The sequence below is a fragment of the Abramis brama genome (assembly GCF_963993115.1).
Source record: "Abramis brama genome assembly, chromosome: 23".
Taxonomy (NCBI): Eukaryota; Metazoa; Chordata; class Actinopteri; order Cypriniformes; family Leuciscidae; genus Abramis; species Abramis brama.
The window spans coordinates 26043118-26065276 of record NC_139985.1 but is presented as its reverse complement, the minus strand read 5'-3'; the positions used below and the strand labels follow the sequence as shown (position 1 = coordinate 26065276).

General features: G+C 36.4%; 1 protein-coding gene across 2 annotated transcripts in view; it reads left to right on the top strand.

Annotated features, from left to right (window-relative positions):
* Window positions 1-22159, top strand: part of camk1b (calcium/calmodulin-dependent protein kinase Ib) — a 63360-nt gene that overhangs the window by 27242 nt on the left and 13959 nt on the right. For both annotated transcript variants that reach the window (XM_084101369.1, XM_084101368.1), the window contains exons 3-4: window positions 12136-12267; window positions 21435-21509. In XM_084101369.1, coding sequence (XP_083957495.1) covers window positions 12136-12267; window positions 21435-21509 — 207 coding nt within the window. The remainder of the gene's footprint in view (window positions 1-12135; window positions 12268-21434; window positions 21510-22159) is intronic.

Sequence of the window (22159 nt, the reverse complement as noted above, 5' to 3'; positions counted from 1 at the left end):
CTGGCTCTTCCAAGCTTTATAATGGCAGTGAATGGCCGTTTCTGTTTTGAAGTCCATAAAAGTGCATCTATCCATCATGAAAATACTCCACACGGCATCGGGGGGTTAATAAAGGCCTTCTGAAGCAAAGCAATGCGTTTGTGTTAGAAAAATGTCCATATTTAAAACTTTATAAAGTAAAATAACTAGCTTCCGGCCAAACGAACATACGGATTCGACTTAAGTACAAGCGCAACTTATGCGAGTAATGCGCCGTACTGCTGATATTTACGCTACGCCATGACACACTACGCTACTTCTGACGTCACAAGTTGTGCTTTATACGCAAGTAAACTGCATATGGCCGTTTGGGTGGAAGCTAGAATTTTACTTTGTAATGTGTTAAATATGGATATTTTTCTTACACAAACACATCGCTTCACTTCAGAAGGCCTTTATTAACCCCCCGGAGAAGTGTGTAGTTCGTTTATGATGGATAGATGCACTTTTATGGACTTCAAAACAGAAACAGCCATTCATTGCCATTATAAAGCTTGGAAGAGACTTATCCCTTTAAGTCTTCGATTGTGTCGCGTGAACACTTTGTTATTTACATTTTTTCAAAAACAGATTGCACAGTCTGGGTTTTAATTGTTTGTTATGTTCTAGTGGAGGTGTGGACGGTAACTGAAAGTGTGTGTGTGTGTGTGTGTGTGTGTGTGGGAGAGCAGGTGTTTCTACCAGGCTGGTAAACACCATGAGGTGTCCCTGTGCATTTATTATTCAATCACCAATCCTTTTGCACACACCCATACACACACACACACACACATTTGCAAGCATATACACCCACAAACACAATCGAGGTGTGTCTTCTGCCGCGTTTATGCCTGGAATGAAAGGTTAATCTCCTGATTGCTGTCGCTTGTCATCCCCCCCCCCCCCCCCAAATACCCATTTCACAGGAAAGATGTTTCTACTCTTGTTTTTCTCACTGCAAGTGATGATTTGCAGAGAGTAGAGTGTGCTCTTCATATCAGCCATGCACATCCCACCCACTGCATCTTGTTTTTAGGCCCCTATTTTAAGAACTGTGAAAAAACAAGGTCTAGAGACACTTTTTTTTTTTTTTTGTGCAAGGTGCCGCAAAAGACGCAAAATGCATGCACAGTGTTCAAACACGTCAATCTATCACATATTTACATGGGGAAACAATAGAAAAGCACTGTAATGCAATGCAAAAACGCATTGGCTTGAAAGGCAGCTGCAACTTAAACTGCTTTTTAACTTAAAAAAGTAAGTTGCCTGGCTGCCTTAAAATTTTGAGTTCATTGAAATTAAAATTTTGAGTTAATACTATGAAGGAGATTGGTTTAGCTCAAAATATTATGTTATCTGAACCACAATATATATGTATAAGTTGAATTGACAAAAGATAAAAAGTTGTGATAACAAATCATGCAAATAATTGTTTACAGTGAAAGGTAGCTCACTAGTTTTTGGAACAGAATAAATGTGCCTTGTTTGTACGTATAGGTCATTACGACTTTATTTTGAATAGTAAAGTTACTTTTTTTGATTGACTGTTGTAAATAAAACAAATGTGGTTTACAAAAACCTGAAAATGTCAAAAATTCGGAATACTTTTGAGATTAGTAATGAGGGTTTTGAAAGCCAAAACCTTTGCAAGGTATCACTACTCACATCATGTTATGATAAAACGAAATTTTGTGGCAAAAAATATCCAATATCAAATAGGTAATGTTATCTCAAATAATGAAATTCGGACGATCACTTCATTAAAGGCCATGTGGAAGTGAACCTCTGTGAAGGGTCCCTATACAAATAGTGTTCTCTTTCCACAGTGTATAAATAGCATTTGGAATTGGCTGTTAGTGTGTCACATCTCTCTATCTAGTCTTGTAGTCTAGTCATCACAGATATTGTCTGTTCATGTTGAGTGGTATTGTCTGCAGGCTATCCTCCGGGCTCGGCCGACGGCCAGGTGTGAGGTCGCAACTCCTGCTTTGGAAACAGAAATATCCCAGGAGATCAATCAGTGCTGCTGTTTGAGCATGTTTGTGCGCGACCCTGATCGACCACATTATAAGTGCTCTTCTCTGAATCACATGCCTAGTGGAACTGTTCCCATCAACTGTGTGCCAGAAACGTATAGCGACACTATCGCAAAACAAGACAAAACTTGACAGGCGTCTGCTTAGAAGTTCCCATAGCACCTCTATGCTAACTTGATGGATAGTGCACAAACCAATCAGTAATTGTGTGCATCGTATTTAGCCAATTTCCAACAAAAGTGTGTTTATGAATTGGAGTTACATTACAGCTGTATGATTTCCATCTTGTTGCAAATTTTCTTTTTGTAAATAATGTTTTTATTGTTAACTAACTATTAAAAATGTTTATATAAAATGTGTTTATATAATATGTGGGTGTATATATATATTGTGTGTATATATATATATATATATATATATATATATACACTGAAAAAATGATTTGTTGAATTTAATAAATTTTTTATCGTAAGTGGTTGCACAAAATTGATTTTAGCTACATTTAAACAAATGCATTAAAGTTGAACAAAAATGTATTAAGTTCAACTTAATGCATTTGTTTAAATGTAGCTGAAATCAATTATGTGCAACCACTTACGATAATTTTTTTAATTAAATTCCACAAATCTTTTTTTCAGTGTATATATATATATATATAATATATTATATAAACAAAACTTTTTATGCTTGTTGCGATTAATCTATTTGACAGCCATAATTAAAATGAAGCTGAAATAAAATAATAATAATATAATATTAGACAAAAACGTTAAAAAAAACTTTTTGCAACTAACTAAAAATTAATAGGTACTAAAATGACTAAAACTGAAATGAAATAAATTAAGGCTAAATAGAAATATTTTAATAAACAAAAACTAATAAAAATTACAAAAGCACATAACAACATGACTAAAACTTGCATATAAAGAAAAAATAATTCTAAATGTTAATAAATACTACAATAACATAAAATATTTAAATAAAAACATATAAATACAATTTTCCATTTAAGGAAAAATATTAATATTTTTAGCAAATTTAAAATCTTGCTAAAATTTAAAATGGATCACTCTTTTGCGGTGTGGACAGTGAAACAGGCCATTTGTTAAAGAAGACCTAATATTTAATGAAAATATAATTTTTTCTAGCAAATACAGTGTTTGGTATTCTAACATCAGTTAACATGGTTAAGAATCAATGCATTTTACAAGCAAACATGTTTATGCAGGAAGTCCCTACTTGTACTGTACTGTAAATAATTTGTTCACCCAAAAATGCGGTAAAGAACCAGTTCACCAATATGGCATGTTTTGGATCAGTCTGCCTAGTCCAAATCCAGATTATGATGTTAAAATGTATAATACACAATGCTGTTCTCAGATCAGCTGATAAGGCAGCTATTAAGGGTAGCCTGAGTTAAGCTGAGATATATTGCATCCGTCCAGAGACACTGAGCCATCTGACTCGATTCACACAACTCTGACTCAGTCTGGCCTCCAGCACATGAGCTGCACCTGCTTTTTGTTTATTTTAGGGAACGTTACATAATGCAGTCCGCAGAAATGACGGTTCCGTGTCGACTCTGTGGGACCTGCGCTAACCTGAATTTAGGCTGAGCACTGCCTCAGGAAGAAAGATGTCATGTGGCGTCGGTCTCTTGAGAGATGAATTATTAAATTGTTTGTGGTATTTAATTAGACTGAATTAATAGTTTTCTAAAGAATGTCACACCCTGTGTAATTTGTTTGCCTAAGTGCTCTAATTTCAATTATACTACGGGGCGGTTGAATGCTTGAATCTGATTGGTTGATGAACGTTCTAAGGTGTGTGATTATTTTCAAGGAAATGCATGGCTAAAGTAGTTCCAGGCAGGTCTTGACCGCATTACAGTTCCATATCACTTTGCCAAATGATTTTAAAGATCCTCACACAGCCGACAACAGCAAAAGAACCAAAACCCACAACGACACTGACCAAGCAAATAAATATAGTACATAATAGGATAAAAATCATATATCATATATCATATCAGTCAGTATGTAATTCTGATTCCCCTTCAATCAGACTAAAATTCTCTAATTATGTTGTACATTAAAATGAATTGATATCTGCAATACATTCATGTTGGTTCTGTTCTGTTACCCTAAGGAGGGTTATTGTGCTCTCCCTGCTCTTATCCATGCTAGGCTGCTAGGATGCGCAGGCGCAGATGTCTCTTCCACTCAAATGCACAGAAACACACTCGCACAGAAACGTGTTATCAAAGCGATTTTATCAGTAAAAGAGTTTAACAACTTAAAAGCTACAAGACATTTCTCACTAGCGATGTAAAACGGCTATGTTCTTGAAGCAAATAAACATTCGCTATTAGTAGAGATGCTGCTGCCGAACACTGTTGAGAAACGCACTGACTCGGGTAATTCAAACATGCTTAATTTCTCTCTCTCTCTCTCTCTCTCTCTCTCTCTCTCTCTCTCTCTCTCTCTCTCTCTACCTAATAACTGCATTAGTCTGTTAACAGCGGCTCAAACCTCCGTTACTAGCTCTAAAATTACGTTTTTTTTATTAGAAACGGAGGCTTGGGATTTAATGCGTAAGAATTTTGTCCTACACACAAGAGCGTTTTAAGGACAAAAACTGTCAAACTTCTGGAAATACATAATCTGAACAATGTACCGTAGTATAAGCGGAATAATTAACTCTGGGCCATTGAATTATTGAAAAATAATTAACATCCGAGGTGTAACATTACCACCTCGGGTGTGCATTATTTTTCCATAATTCAACGGCCTGTCATCAATTATTCCTTACATGACTTAGAATTAGTTCACTCAAAAATGAACTCAGATGAAGAAATCTTTAATAGTGGTGCAAAAATGGCGCAAACACTAGTAAATTGACTAGCACAAACCTTAGTAAATCACATTACATGATTCATTTAAATATTCAAATTTTTTACTGCGTGTCTTTAGGAAATCTTTACATAACTTTTTGGCATTAAAAAACTATTTGCGCTGGCGCAAGCTGTTAGTAAATCTGGCCCATAATTCCCTGATATACTTCAAGCAAACAAAGTACAAAGTTGTATGATGTCATTTTGAAAAAAAATCGGGCTCTCATTTGGAGCTTTCCAAAGCGAACTTGAGGAATATTTTGCTCTCTCTAGTAAACACCTTCAAACTACCATTGGTCCATGGGGATTTCGTGATAGGTAGATGTGCTCTGTGGCTCCGCCTCCTTTGACATGAAAATCTTCTCCGTTTTCTGTCTTCTGTTCAGTCCATCGAGGTCAGGCACGAGCAAAAACATGAACACACTGAAAAGTAAATTTTAAGTTATAATTCTAAATGAAAGTGACACTGACACTGTTTTAATACCGTAAAGCTGCTTGCTTTAAAGCAATTTGTTGTATAAAGTAATATATAAATAAACATGATGTGACTTCACTGGAGTGCCTCATTGCAGAACTAGTGCAAACATCCACGTCACTGTGATCAGATGCTTTCTTAACTGCTGTTTTCTCACGCTGTCATTTTTGTTGTTTATTTTGTTATTGAGAGGAAATCACATATATTTGCATATTCATCTAAACAGGATGTTCGCTAACAGCACATTACTGCTCAGGCCTTTCTTTTTACCCCTAAGTGAAGAACATGAAGGGCCATTACATTTCCAGAAGGACACCAAAGCACCATAAATGTATCATACAATTAGCCATATGATAACTTGGTGAAAATCTTTTTCAAAGAATTGGTTAAAAAAATGACTAATTGGACTGATACAGTTCTGACTCCATGATCTGGTTGCAGTGGTTATTGAACTATTCCTTTAAAATGTCTTTCCGAGAAGGCTTTCTCTTCTAAAGTGAGATGTGAGAGTCACTCGCCCCTCTGCATTGCTCCTGACCTCTTGTTTCCTCTCAGGGAAACCACAATTTCTCCAGCGGCCAAACCAAGCAAAAGTGTGTTTTTAATGGTACATGAGAAAGAAGGAGAGAGAAATGGAAAGTGTGTTAAGGGGAAAGAGTGCTTAATGGAGGAAAAGAAAAGATAAAGGATAGAGAATGTGACAGTATTATTGACATTATCACGATGTCAATGATTGTTCCTAATGGTACTCAGAAACATAATTCAATTCAAGAGTGCATTGTGACAAGCTTGGTGAACAAATGACTAAAATAAACTGGCTTATTTTTCCAATAATGAAAAGTGCAGCTGACAGTCAATCACGAATTGGGTTTAGCGTTAATCAAAATGACATTCTTTCAGGCATAAAGTTATAATTCCTGATAGATCATGTTTTGGAGTCCATCTCTGCCCCCAGCGTCCCTCTCTCTGTCCTCTTTGTATTTCGGAAAATATAATGAGGAAGCCACAACAGACAGCCTGTGTTGTAATCTAGTCCACATCCCCTGGTTCCAGCAGATGGCCGTCCTCTTGTGTCTCTGACCGGAGAGGAATGTGCTGCTCTGCCCCAGTTCCCCAGCTCTGAACTGTTGCTCTTACTGAAGGCAAGGATCACTAAAACTAATAATCATACTTACAGGCTCTTTTGACTTGGACTAGTAAGCAACCTCCTAGCAATAACCTAGAAACTGTGTAGCAGGCAACACACTAAATAATAATTGATAATCCCAATAAGGTGATGATTATTTTCATGTTATGTCTAGGGCTGGGCAATATGCCCAAAAAATTAAATCTCGATTTTTTTTTTTTCTTTTTCTTTTTCTTTCAGAACGACTGATTTGTTTTATGTTTAACTAGTCAACTTAAAAACGTTACTACAATATGATTCAAGTAGCATTCTCTTCATTAACCATCTGGTTAAAAATGTTCTATTCCAAGTGGACCACACCTGAAGTGATCAGCATGGTGTAAATGTATAAAATATACATGAAATATAAAAGGCAAATATTGTATAAACGTATCCTATATACTCAGAAATAATATAAAATAAAATAAAACGCTAAATATTTCTTAGCCAAAAAGTAATTGCAATAAATAACAGCAGTATTAGGCTATTATAAACAGCAAATGCTTTGTAAAACTGAAAATAACAGCACCTTTCACCTTTCATGCAAACATGAGATATCACACATACAGTAGTCGTTCTTTACAGGTTTCCATTGCGCTATTTTACTATGGATGCAATGATATGAAAATTTTGGCCGAGGCCGATAACCGATAATTATTTATATTTGAAAGCTGATAACCAATGTATTGGCTGATAAATCTAAATCCAGATTTTTATATAAATTTTGAGAGCCTGATTACAAAAGCAAAAATCTCACCATTAAAACCAATGTCCTAAGCACACAATTATAACGTTCTCATTTGTAATTTTATGTAGCCTATATGACAGACTTGCGCTGCACATGTTGCACTTAACTGTATTTTCCTTTTTTGAAGTGATTTCAATCATATTTCAAGCAATTCAGTATCGTCAAAATTTTCTTATCGGGCCGATAACGATAAGATTAAAAATGAACATATATCGGCCACCATATCAGTATCGGCCGATATATGTTCATTTTTTATGTTATCGTTATCGGCCCAATAAGAAATTTGGACGATATTGAATTGCTAAGTTCCTATATTTTACCTATTGTTTTTATGTTTGGCGGAAGTGTTTGGCTGTTGCACTCGTGTCTCGCGTCTTTTGCAGCGACTCACCCATGAAACTGCATTCTAAAAATGTGGCACTCAAGTTAAAAAAGGTTTAACTCGCATCTAATAACTGAACTTTTTTCCCATTCCACTGCTCGCGTCTTATTTCTTTCAAAGCAATAACGCATTTCTCAGTGAAGCCGCTTAAGACTAGCGATGTGTTCATAATGTGGTCGGATTTTCTTGTCTTAACTGTTATCAAAGCTGAATTGTCAACATGTCTAATTGTAACATTTGCCAACGTTTTCATTCAAAACCGCAATTTCTCGATTTAAAAATAATAAAATCGTGGCAAAACATTAAATTCGAATTCATCTAAAAAAAAACGTGAAAATCGCCCAGCCCTAGTTACGGGCATTAAAACTGATAACAGCTCTTCCGAGCGTCGTTCACATTTGTTCACTTTCATGTTCTCACAATTTTGCATTGTTAGAATTCATAAAATTGTTACTGGCCAAATGGCAGTTGACTCAAATACTCACCAACACCGATTTTAACTCTCATTTGGCGCTTGGCGAGTGTTCATTTTAGGCCCTGCCTGCATGTGTTAGTCGTGTGCATTTTCTTACAGTAGAGCGACTGATTCCAGTTGTCGAACCACATTGAGTTTGATGAGGTCACATTACATGACTGAAACAAAGATGTCTGACATATGCACTGTTTGCCGTTTTACGCTTGTCATGCCAATATCTGTGTGCCATGTTCAGTTGTGTGTGAGCACTAGTGTGGCATTGCTGTACTCGAGCGTGTGCATGGGCTGATGGGATATGTTGTGAGTGTGTCCTCTCAGGGTCAGCGTCAGCGGTTTAGCCCACAGTCTTCCCCTGTCCTCTGGTCATGTGCCGAGGACACGCGTACGTGTGCCGGCTTAACTATGCATCATATCAGTGTTTGTCCTCCATGAGCTCTCTGGGATAAGGTTGCCTGGCCGGATCTGTGCCGCTGAGGAGTGATAATCACATCCTGTTTAATAATGAGTTTGCTCTTAATCTTCATTCCATTCTCAAATATTGAGCAGGCTGGGTGGTTTGCTGATGTTATCAGTGCTTTTAGGCCTGATCACAGATCCTCTGTTCATTATGTCTTGTGACTGGATCTCTGTGTGCAGTGGTATAAAGCCAACTGAAACAACTGAAGTTGAATCGACACTCAGTAAATCATTTTTCATACCTTTTGGCTTGCTTAGTTGGGGTTTAAAAGACAATTAATGTTCAGTAATATCATCGGTTTGACTGCACTGACACTATCGGATGAGTGCAAAACTTGAACTGAATTAAGCTGGATGATGACATCCCTGTCTTCTGTAGAGCTGTTTTATAGCTCAATCAAATTTGTTTCATAATTGACTCGAGATGAATAACGACACTGTTGTCTTCTGTAGAGCTTCTTGGAGATGAATTGATCTCATTTCATAATTGATGAACTTTACACAGTTACTGAACTGAATAATGACACTATTGGGTAACACTTTCAATTTCAATGGTCCACTTTAGACATTCTACTAACTATAAGTAACTTTGCAACTACATATCAACTAGCAGTCATTAGAGTATTAGTAGACTGTCTGCTTAATATCTGTTAACACTTTGGGCCCTATTTTAACGATATGAAATGCAAGTATCAAGCGCGAAACGCAAGTAACTTTGTGGGCGGATCTCGCAAATCTAAAATGGGTTGGTCTGAAGTAGCTTCATTACTCATAGGTGTGGTTTGGGCGTAACGTGAAATAAACCAATCAGAGCAACATCTCACATTCCCTTTAAGAGCAGGCGTGCTTGTTCTAAAGCGGATTCCTATTATAACGGCGGATTTGCCAGACGCGCGCCAGGAGCGGTTCACAGCCGAGGAGACCGACGTTCTCGTCAGGGCCATAAAACACAGAGAAGTGACATTGTATGGGGATGGAGAAACACACCCAAATTAGCTTCGGTTAAACAGGCGTATGATAATTTGGGTAAATGTGTAAGCTAGATGTATCTATCTATCTATCTATCTATCTATCGTAATAATGTATGATTTGCAAAAATGAAAACTGCTGCTTCTGTGTAGATGAGAGAATCAAAGTGTATGCGCGTTGTGCACACGCTACATTGATTATGGCCCTTAAAATAGCATATGAATAACATGCGCAACGCGCCACTGACTTTAAACTGTTTTTTTTCGGTCAGTGGCGGAATTGTTTTCTAAACCTGCAAAATAGCATGAGGGAACGTTTGCGCCGGAACACGCCTCCTTTTTGCGCTGAACCGCCCCGGGAGCGCAAGTGTATTTCTTAGTTAACCGACGTGCGTCTGTGGAGGGAAAAGTCCGCTTTGCACGGGTGCAAAATAGGAATGACACATGCGTCGGTGTACAAAGTCAATTGCGCTGGGTGCAAGATAGGGCCCTTTATTTTGATGCTCCCAACAGACATTCTACTTACTATAAGTAACTTTGCAAGTACATCTACTGCTAGCTGACATGTAGTTGCAAAGTTACTTATGTGAATAAAAGCCTAAATGAAATCTATTCATCATATAAAGTGAACGTATCTCTTCACGGTTAAAACACTTGATTTATATGGATTTGTTTTATGACACCTTTATGACCTTTGGACCTTCTTAGGTTTGATTACCTGGACATAAACCTCTCAGGTTTCATTTAAAATGACTGTTTCTAGGATTAACCAAACTCGTACGGGTTTGGAAGAACATGAGGATGATTAAATTGAGACAAAGTTTTCTTTTTTGGGTGAACTATCCCTTTAATCTCTTCTAGAGAGCTCGCTGCCTGTGCTGTTATCCTTTCAGAGGAAGTTAACATCTGCTTCCTGTTTTCCTGCTTTCACCGGTCCACTATAGTGGATGCTTAATGTGCAGCTATGTGCAGCGGTCATGTGCAGTGAGATTTCTCTGTGGGCAGGGCCTCAGAAACTAAATATTGTTGTCGCATTCACAGTTGGAGATAAGGGCTCAAATTTACATGGAAGAGCTTTTATTGCTTGCCATTATACCATGTTGTGTGTGGTTAGCTCTTGTTAAGACAAGTCTGTTTGAGAACATGTCAACAATCGACCCATCTGTGACTTGAACTGTGTTTGTCGATCAAATTACTAGTGAAATGACAGGAACGCTGTCCCAGCATAATGTTAATCCTGCCAACAATTTTAGGAACTTTGCCATTGTTTTAGATAGTGGCTGCCAACTTTTTCTGACCCAGGAACTAATGATATTTTAGTACTATTTATATAATATTATAGCATATATTAATATTTTGAATTAGCTTTTTTACATTTTCTTTTCTTTTTTTTTAGTTTTAACAATTGTGTTGTTTTTTATATATATTCCTATGCAGCTTTAATTGATTTTTATTTCAGTTTTAGTGGTCACACTTTATATTAGGTGTCTTTAACTATGCACTAACTAACATAAAAAAAAATAAATAATTAGGTACAATGTACTTATTGTGTTGTATTGAAAAACACTTGTGCTGCTATTGAGGTGGGATACGGGTAAGGTTAGGGATAGGTCTGGTGGTATGCTTAGGTTTAAGGGTGGGTTAAAGTTTAATATAAAAACATGTATGTACACAATCAATTAATTGTATAAAATGATTAATGTAAATGTTATTACATAGTAGTTAAAGACACTTAATATAAATATACAATTTTGGTAGTTTAACTTATCTATTTCAGTTAGTTGTCAGTGAAACATTTAACATTTTTAACGTTTAACGTTTTTAAATGTAATGCAATATGGATATTTAATTTAATTTATATTTCAATTATCAAAAATCTTGGTAACACTTTACAATAAGGTTAATTTATTAAAACATTAGTTAATATATTAACTAACATGAACTAACCATGAGCAATACATTTGTTATTGTTTTTGTTAATCTTTGTTAACATTAGTTAATAAAAATACAGGCATTCAATGTTTGTTCATGTTAGTTCACACTTCACAGTGCATTAACTAATGTTAACAGGATTTTAATAAAGTATTAGCAAATGTTGAAAATAACATTAACAAAGATTAACAAATGCTGTTTAAGTGCAGTTTATTATTAGTTCATGCTAACTAATGTAGTTAACTAATGTTAACTTATGAACCTTATTGTAAAGTGTTACCAAAATCTTTAATAGTTGTAAGTTGTTGTTTTTTTGTTAATTATTATTTTTTTATACAATAACAATATGGCCTGGAACCCCCAATGGTCCCCCCCCACATTAATTACATACTTAACAATATACATACTTAGCACATATCATTATTTAACATTAATTTATGTAGTTAGAAATGCTATGAAATGTATATGCTATTTATAGTCTAAATATTTTGTATATCTGTCCCCATAGGACCCTGATGGACCCCTAATGGTCTTTTAACCCCTGGTTTTGCTGTATTCTGATTGGTTATATGGATTTTGTCTTACAGAGGGGCTTTCTCTGAGGTGGTGCTCGCAGAGGAGAAGAGGACGAGAAAACTAGTGGCGATTAAGTGCATCCCGAAAAAAGCTCTGGAGGGGAAAGAAAACAGCATTGAAAATGAGATCGCTGTGCTCCACAAGTGAGTCATTGAAACAGCTGTTTTAGTTCACTTACAGATGTATATGACATACACATGAAATATCACACCCTAGCTGTATGAACACTATGGCCCAGAGTTGTAAAGTCCATGAAGGTCTTCATCTATATGTAACAGCCATGTTATCTCAGGGAGAGAGGACAGCAAGTGATTTGTGTGTGTGTGTGTGTGAGTGTGTGTTAAGAATCTAATGTTTAAACCGCTGGAATCATAAAGCTTTGTGGGAATGACTGAAGCCGGAGCAGCCGACGCTATTTTTAGTGGCTGGGTTGCCTGGGTTACCACAGGCAAAGAGGCACAGCGTTCACAGAGATATTTGAGGCAACGTGTGAATGAGGAAGCACTCACAGTCTGCTGGAAAGTCACATTTCTCAACAATGCTGCTGGCACCAGTGAAATGGCCTTAGACTTAAAGGGTTAGTTCACCCATAAAAGAAAATTCTGTCAGTAATTACTCACCCTCATGTTGTTGCAACCCCATAAGACTTTCATTCATCTTCAGAACACAAATTAAGATATTTTTTATTAAATCTGAGAGCTGTCTCACTTCTACATTGGCTTCTATGTAATTGAAACTTGCTGGCCCAGAAAGTTAGTGAAGACAATGTTTAAAATAGTCAAAGTGACTACAGTGGCTCAACCATAAGTTTATCAAGCGACGAGAATACTTTTTGTGCGCAAAAAAAACCCAAATAATTTTCTTTGTGTGGCCTCTGAGTGAGTTCACGTAGTGTAACAGCGCAGCGCTTCTGGGTTGTACGTCAAAAGTAGGCTCACTATTATCCAGCATCACACGCATCACACACATGACCAGCGTTGGCCAATAGTGAGTCTACGTTTTGACGTACAACCCAGAAGTGCTGCGCTGTTACACTATGTGAAAAACTAGGGTATTAAAGAATCACATGCATCCTCATTCATTTATTTAACTACCTAATGAGCTGCCCTACTTAGACAGCAATTTAATGCATCATAGGTTTTAATGTGATGACTGTTGCAAAAGGTAGGCAGCAACATTTTGTTGCCTTGTAAGGTACCTCATTTTTGGTGAAAAATCACATTAACAGAAGAACAGAATGCACTGCTGCTACATCAACTACATCAGTTAAGAAAATCCATCCAAGATGGTGAATGAATTAAATAAAATGTACTTTTCAGTCAGCACCAAATAAAAGCTCAAACAGTTTAAACATTTCATACAATATTTGTGTGTGCCATGTATTTTTATGCTTATTAAAAAAAGCAATATTACAGAAGTATTGACAGATATTTTCTTCCATACTGTGACGTATATGAATGTTTCGCCAATCATCATTTCATATTCGGGGCTTTAGCGACCCGGATCTATATCTAACACAGATGGATCTCTCCCTGTCACGATATTTGAGCATAATGTTTTATACCATCATCACTGTCCTCAACAGAGTTAATTTTCCCAGTACATTCAACATTCACTCTATCAACCATATTCTCAAAACTAGCATTTTCAACAACTTCAAAATCACTATTTTCATCACTGACAGCTTTTTCACCAGATAAACCATCAAATGACACTGACACTAATATTTGATTGTGTTCAGTACTTGCTCTGCAGTAAATCGCTGAGCCATTTCAAGTTTTGCTGATGATTCTTCCTATTCTTTTGCTTTCTGCCTGCGGTAACTATGAATGAAACGTCACTTCATTGTGTATCAGACATCGCCAACTTTAATCAAAGATTAAATTATTGTTGTGCAGAAAAAATATACTTACACTGTTACACACCTCGGGTCGTTAGCAACCCTATACAATTTTTACAAAAAATGAATGGGGAAACAGGCATTCTTTTATATATATTTTTTTCTTGTCATATTGTTTATAATGAATTGATTGAGGAAGACCAAGAAGGTTGATGTCTAACTTTAAAAACTGATTTAAGAGGAGGGTAGTGAATGATGTCCCAATGCGTTTAAGGGATATCCCGAATGAAACGGATTATCGGAAAAGAAAAAGATTGTAGGGTAGGGAATTGGTTCTGTCCATTGTTTGTAAAGTGGGTGGAGTCTGATCTGAACGAGAAGGCTGGGAAAGCTGCCCATGTAGTGCATAGACAGCGAGGCAGCTCTAGGTTTTTGAACAGCTCAAGTCTTTATTGTCTCAAATGCCCTTGTGGCACAACTTTATATCTTAACTGAACAGATTAGCATGTTTTTTGTTCAAAGCAATTCACAGTAATCTACTGCAGGGACAGTCCCGCGGTCTTTGTCACCCACAGAGATGATACAGCAGGATTGTGATGTCAGCGTTGTGTAAGATGTCCAGATTATGTCACTGTGAATCCGACAGGGCGTCCTCAAGGGAAGACGGGCTCAGTGACCTTACTGTGCACACCAGAACGCAAGGCACCCTGGGACAGATTGAGGAGCGAGTGCAAGTACTTTGTACTTTTCAAGCAGGGTTATAATAGTTTAGAAAAAGTTTCGATACACTTTATTTTAACCCTTGTGTGGTGTTCATATTTGTGTTACTCAGCCAGTGTTCGTGGGTCTGGTGGACCCGCTGCATTTTTGGGTTTTTAATTCAACACAATCAAAAATGTTATGTTAAAATACTCAACAGATGTTTACTTCATCCCAATTACAAGCAATATAAACAGCATATGGTTAATATTTTCTCTTTACCTTTGTTAGATCACATTTAAGAATTGCAACCTCGTGTGGGAATGGCAGGAGTAGAAACACAAAACTCACTCTTGCACTCTTTCACACTTACACACAATCTCTCTCTCACACGCACCCACACACACACTCATGCACACACATACACACACCCACAACACACACACCCACAACACACACACAGACACACACAAAACACACACCCACACAAACACACACACACATACACATACACACACACACACTCACTTGGATATGTGGTGTACGGTCACTCTCCATAGGCATAATAGTTTTTCTAATGTACAAACTGTATAATATATCCCCTACACTAACCCTACCCCTAAACCTACCAATCACAGAAAACTTTTGCCATTTTTTGAATTTTAAAAAACACCATTTAGTATGTTTTAGTATGAGGACACAGATGTCGTCATAAACCATGTTTACGTTGTAATACCCATGTCATTATACACATTTGTGTCCTCATATACCATATACAAGAACATACACACACTAACAGCAGGCCCTGACAGGAGGAGGACAGAGTAAAGGTACACAGGACCTACAATTTCCACACTTTTATTAGCTCCGGGTCCAGTGGACCCGAACATCCTGTGTGTAATATAAATGTGTAGGGGGGGTGTACAGTGTGTTTTCATTAAAAATGTGTTCTGATATATATTCCTCACAGAAAATGAGCCAAGGCCAATGAGTCTCAGTTTGAAAAAATAATTAATTGTATCATTTTTCTTTTGATAAAAAATGAAAACGGGTCCAACAGACCCGAACACCATACAAGGGTTAAAGTGTCATTGTTAGAATGTAATTATATATTTAAATTCTGAGTAATATTAATTAACAACATATACTTACTATTGGGTTAGGGTAGGATTAGGGTTTGGTTGAGGGTTAGTTGCAGTTGCACTGAAAGTTGCACATTAAATTTAAGTTCAGCGTTATACAGCATTCCATACTTGCAGGTATGTGCTATAAATACACCATGACTTCTACATTCATAAGGTAACTGTGACTACCATCATACTGGAATCTCTGGGGAATTTATGATTCAGCCGCACAGACTGGATCTGCTCAGATCATCTGTCAGATGGCCAAACTGGAAAACAACTAGTCTGGATTTGCCAAAGTTAGCGAAGTTCACAGTGTGGAATCTTTGAAATTTATTTTGAGTTCTGTTTGGATAAACTAAACAATAGTTTCTCTGTAACACTTTATTTTACAGTGCCCTTGTTACTTGTATAACTTGTACTTACTATAGTAATAGTAAATTATGCCTAATTACAAACATGTTAAACATGTTAAAATACATGTTAATTAATGTGTGTAATTACACTGTAACACAAAAACCTTAAAATAAAGGGTTACAATTTATTGTAAGGTGTCTGTGTTACAGTGTAATTAATTATACATTTAAGTCCTGAGTAATAATAATTAACTACATGTACTTACTATATGGTTAGGATTAGGGTGTTATAGGGTTAATTGCATGTAATTATACACAATTTATAGTAATTACTATAGTACCTACATGTAACTTGTAAAAATGACACTGTACAATAAAGTGTTACCAAATAAATATACTTAAATGTATTGCATATTATAGAGCATTTTATGGAGACAGAGATTAACTACTCTTATTATCATTGTAGTTCACACAGTATGTATACTGTGCATATTTCTTGTATGCATAAAATGCCATAAATGGCCCGTACACTGCGAAGAATATTGTATCCAACAATACAGTGTACTCAACATGACCTTCTATTCCAGCATGACAATAAGAGTAATTCGCCATGATTTATAACATGTTTCTTGACTCATTATTTGATCAGACTTCCAAATGTTAAAGGCCCATTCACACCAAAAACTAACTATAATGAAATCTATAACAATAAAGTTCTGTTTATTATAAACTTGCACTGCAGTTATGTCATCTGCCACTTTAAAGGTGCTGTACTTAAGCATAAAAAAATAACATATAATGTTTGCAGATATTTAGAAAACATGCTAAGTTCACATGCTTGTTTCTTCAAAAACAATGCTGCAGCATGTTATTCTGTTTCGAAATGTGAGTTCCATGTCGGATTGTCTGTTTTTGTTTTGGTCTATGTGATCCCGCCCACTGCCAATTTACCCAATAGTATTAATTTCGACACCCCTGGGTTGCCAGCTGGCAGAAAACAAAGCTTATTGCAACCATGGACGCAAGCAAACGAACTGGGTCAGAGATTGCATATTCTACCCAACCTAAAAAACCTCAGCATCCATCAGTCCAGAGACATATTCAACATGGATAAATCAACTTAGTGTAAGGCTCGTCGCCTTCCATTGTCAATTGCGCTTGTTCATGTTTCTTGTTCTCAATTTGGCAACCCGCGTGAGCGTCAAGTCTGAGGATTTCCCATTTCAACCACTAGCTGTTAATATTACACACTGCACCTTTAAATAATCCAGCTCTTTAAAGCAGGATAGATTCTGATTGGCTTTAAGTGATCCAAATGATATTGTTTCTCTGTGCTGTTATTGTTATAGCTGTGGTGTGTCATTCACATTTACATTTAGAATTTTTAAACTAAATCTTTATCATTATTGGTATAGATATTTTCATTGGTGTGAATAGGACTTAAGGTATTATTACACAAAATAAAAACACAAAATAATTTTGATTTTCAAGATGATAACTGGACGCCACACACATGCATTCAAGACCTATTAAATCAGCATTAATTTCAAAGACAACAATTTAAATTATTTTATCACATTTATACTTTTTGATTTTATATAAGTGAGAATTAAATAGTTAATCATTTATAATAGCAATAGTTTTCATTGACAATAATACTCTTGTTGTGGAATCGTGCCTGCCCACAGTTGTGTGGGTCGGAGCGATGTGTAGTTTCTGAAGGAGGCAAAGACGAGGCCACCGGTATGCCTGAAAGGAGAGAAGGCGAGAAGGGGAGTGGGTGAGTGTACATGTTGCTGAAGGGAGAGAAAGAATGAGAATGAGTGGAAGAGATCCTCAGTGACTCATTCAGGTGCCTCTGTCGTGTCGTATTGCCAGTGGGGAGGTGTGTGGGATTCCACCGTTCAGCTCAATTAGAGCCCCCGCATGTCACACACACTCACGCAGTCCTTCTGTAAGTCAATGAAAATCCGCTGGACTGTTGGCTGTTGTGGGGGCAGTGAAGACTGAGAGTCAGGGGTCACGGAGGAAGATGCGTGGCATTAGTTGATACAATTTTCTTTAACTCTTCTTTATTATGCACTAGACCAACACAAAATCCACCCCCTCATAGACTTTAGTCAGAATAGACGGCATATTTAATTTGAATGAACTCAAGGCTGTGTGGGAGGGAAGTACAGTCTGTTCAATATGTCACAAGCTGCGTTCTGATTCTCAGGGTTCCTACGCAGTGTTCACTGCTGCCTGTTTCTAGAAGAGTTTACTTCATATTATGCGATTCGTTTATTTGGACTTCCCCGAATCGCCATCAAACAAAGATGAAACTTGTGTCAGACAGATTTGGGATTGAGTATGATGATGACATCTTGTACCTATGGAACCACGTAAAATACGTAAAATAAACATTTTCATATGTGGATACATATAATACACCTATGTTCAGGGATTGACATTAACACCCACCATCCCGTCAAATGTGGGTGGGTTTCAGAAGTGGCGTGTAACGCAGTCATTCCTACTAGCCACTTTGGTGGGTTGAATTTTATATATAATACTGTATATACATTTTTCAACTGTAGTCTTTTAAAACAGGATCTTATATAATAAAATAAGTGCAATGTAATGTTGTCAAAAATATAAATGTTTCGATACATAACGATACTGAAATATCTGAAACACTTCCAATACTCATTTTCAGCAGAATAGATACACCATACTAGCTGCGCTTTCTCGCTCTCTCATCTCTCTGACAGCGAGTGACACACAAACCCGCCTCTCCTCACTCACTCGTTTCATTTGCTACGGATGAATATTGTTGGTGTTACAGGGCTTGAATTTCAGTGTGGGATTTCGAGTATTGCGCATAATTGTACTAATTCCCACAGATTTTGTGCTCACACCCAAAGTGCGTGCAGATAAAGCCGCCTCTCAGTACAAAATTTTGTGTTTTTTTGCTGCTTATTGCACTTAAATACACAAAATAATGTCATAATGCCGGTCTTGTAGAGTATTCATGTAAACACAGTCAGTTATGTTTTAAGTAAACGTAATTTAAACGTAAAAAACATAACAGTTTAGAAATAAAACGAATGTGTAACAGTATAATGGATCTGTGCGTCAGGTCTTAAAGTGACAGCAGCCTAATATATCTGCTGCCAAATTATGAGATAATATAAAAATGATGAGTGGCTTGTAACTTTGGAAAACCGCTAGCAACAGTGGTTGTAGACTGGTACGCAAAAACGTTACTGTCAAGCCCTGCCTTTATTAATTTATATAAAAATATACACTACCATTCAAAAGTTTGGAGTTGGTAAGATCAAGTCTCTTATGCTCAGCAAGGCTGCATTTATTTGATAAAATACAGTAAAAACAATAATATTGTGAAATATTAACTCTTTTCTGTTTTAATATATTTTAAAATGTAATTTATTGCTGTGATGGCAAAGCTGATTTTTCAGCATCATTACTCCAGTCTTCAGTGTCACATGATCTATTTTAAAAATCATTCTAATGTGCTGATTTGGTGCTCAAGAAACATTTATTATTTTTAGCAATGTTTAAAACAGTTGTGTTGCTTGATATTTTTGTGGAAACCATGCAAAAAAAAATTCCAGGATTCTTTAAAAGCTTGAAAAAATCAAAAGAACAGCATTTATTTGAAATACCGGTAGAAATGTTTTGTAACATTATAAATGCCTTAACTACCACTTTTGACAAATTAATTTGAACTTTTATGCTGAATAAATCTTAAAAATCAGACTTGAATCAAATGTCTAATGTAATCTAATGAATCTTGCAGTCCCAAACTAAATAATGTTTTAATCAAAAATATAAATTTAAAGTTTCAATATTTTGTCATTTCTGATTCAATTCCATAATTCCCAATGAGTAGTTTAGTAGTTCATTCCTTAATAATAATAATAATAATAATAATAATGTTTAGTTCTTTTATGTTATCCATTTTTCAAATACTTTTTTTGCTCAAAATGAAAGTTTGTGATATTGTGATTAGTCTTGTAGCTTTGGTTGATTGTAACTCTTTTTGAAGAATGTTTTGAAATCCCTGTGGAGAAGAAAATGGATAGGAAAAATTCTTATAGAACCGCTGAAGGCCGCTGATCAAATTAAAGATGAAACCCTGTTTCTCCATGCTTTTGTGAGATGTGCCTGTTGCCTTCTTGCTACGAGTGTCTCACTGTGCCATCTGCTCTGCAAATGTCACATTATGTTGTTGTGAGTAACATGTCCTACAGTATGTTTGTAATAGGCATGAGACATTTGATGAAACCCTCTGTCTGGTTTTCCTCTCACTCTCTTTTTCAGGATTCAATGCACTCAGACCTGGTTTCATATTTACATTGCGTCTCAGGGTATAGACAACTAGAAACCTGATTCCAGATCCCCTGGGTAAATATTTATGACGCATCTCTGGGTCAGTTTAACGGTCTAGAACATTGTGGCAGAGATTGGTCTGGACGAGGAGAGATCTGGGGTCAGATCAGCTTTCATGGAGACAGACTTATTACACCTGTTAGTATGCGCTGTGAAGCACTAATTAAAACGAAGCATTAATTTGACACTTTCGCCTCCACCCAAAAAGATTTGCATATAATGCTCTTGGTTTTGTGCCTGAAAGGGATAGTTCACTTTAAAATGAAAATTCTGTCATCATATAAACACCCTCATGTTGTTTCAAACCTGTATGAATTTCTTTCTTCTGCTGAACAGAAAGGAAGATATTTAGAAGAATGTCAGTAACCAGACAGTTTCTGGTCTCATTGACTTCCATAGTATGTTTTTTTTCCTACTCTGGAAGTCAATGGGACCAGAAACTGTCTGGTTACTGATATTCTTCTAAATATCTTCCCTTCTGTTCAGCAGAAGAAAGAAATTCATACAGGTTTGAAACAACATGAGGGTGTTTATATGATGACAGAATTTTCATTTTAAAGTGAACTATCCCTTTAAAGGAATAATTCATGCTCAGTACAAGTTAAGCTTGGTTGACAGCACAAAAATTCCTCACTGTTTCAAAGGTATGCTACAAGACAGAAACAGCATGTCAACATGATTTTAGTGTGATGAAGTCACTTAACTAACCTTTCCTGTGTAAAGTTATATACAATCATAGAACTTTTTGTTCAATGATTGTATATCATTTTGGTCTCTGATGCTACTTTTTATTCTGGAAGTATAAGCACCAAGTACTTAGACTAGATATTTTGCCTTATCTCTGGGTTGACATGTTTTTTTTTCTTCTTTTTTTCCCACCTTTCTCTTTCTCTCAGGATTAAACATGCCAACATAGTTTCCCTGGAGGACATCTATGAGTGTAAATCACACCTCTACCTTGTCATGCAACTGTGAGTGATTGATCTTTTATTTTAACTTTGCTGTTGTCCCATATTTCCAGCTTTCCACTCAGAGTACATGAGCCGACCTCCAAACAATTCAGCTATTATCTTAGTGCAGCTGCCATGTGCTGGTTGCCGTTTTTAGCTCCTTATCTCGAACTCATTCATTTCCGTGACTTAAAGGCTCTCCAAGTTTAGATATTGCATGGCTTTTATGGTGAATCAATCCAAATGCAGGCCAAAAGCTGTATTTTAGAGCATTTGTACAGCACAAGACTTGCAGGAGAGATGCAAAGGTAGAGAACAGATATTATTGCATTTATTATTATTGCTACCATACATAAATGTAGACATTTAGACCCAAAATATTCTCTACATAAGTACATGAACACATGTGTTCTAATTGTGTTCTAATTGTATTCTAAAATATGTCAGAACTCTTCCATAACACAGTGTAAGTATATGTTACATTCTCAGCCAAAGGAGACACTATAATGGCATTAGCGGAAATTGCTATGATTGCAATGCACTGGTTAAGCTTTGACATCATCACATTCGCGTACTTGCGTACTTAATTGTTCGATTTTCTGCGTTTTTCGCATCAGTAGCAAGCATTTTGAGAGGTGTTTTGACAATTCAGAGCCACTGAATGACGAATA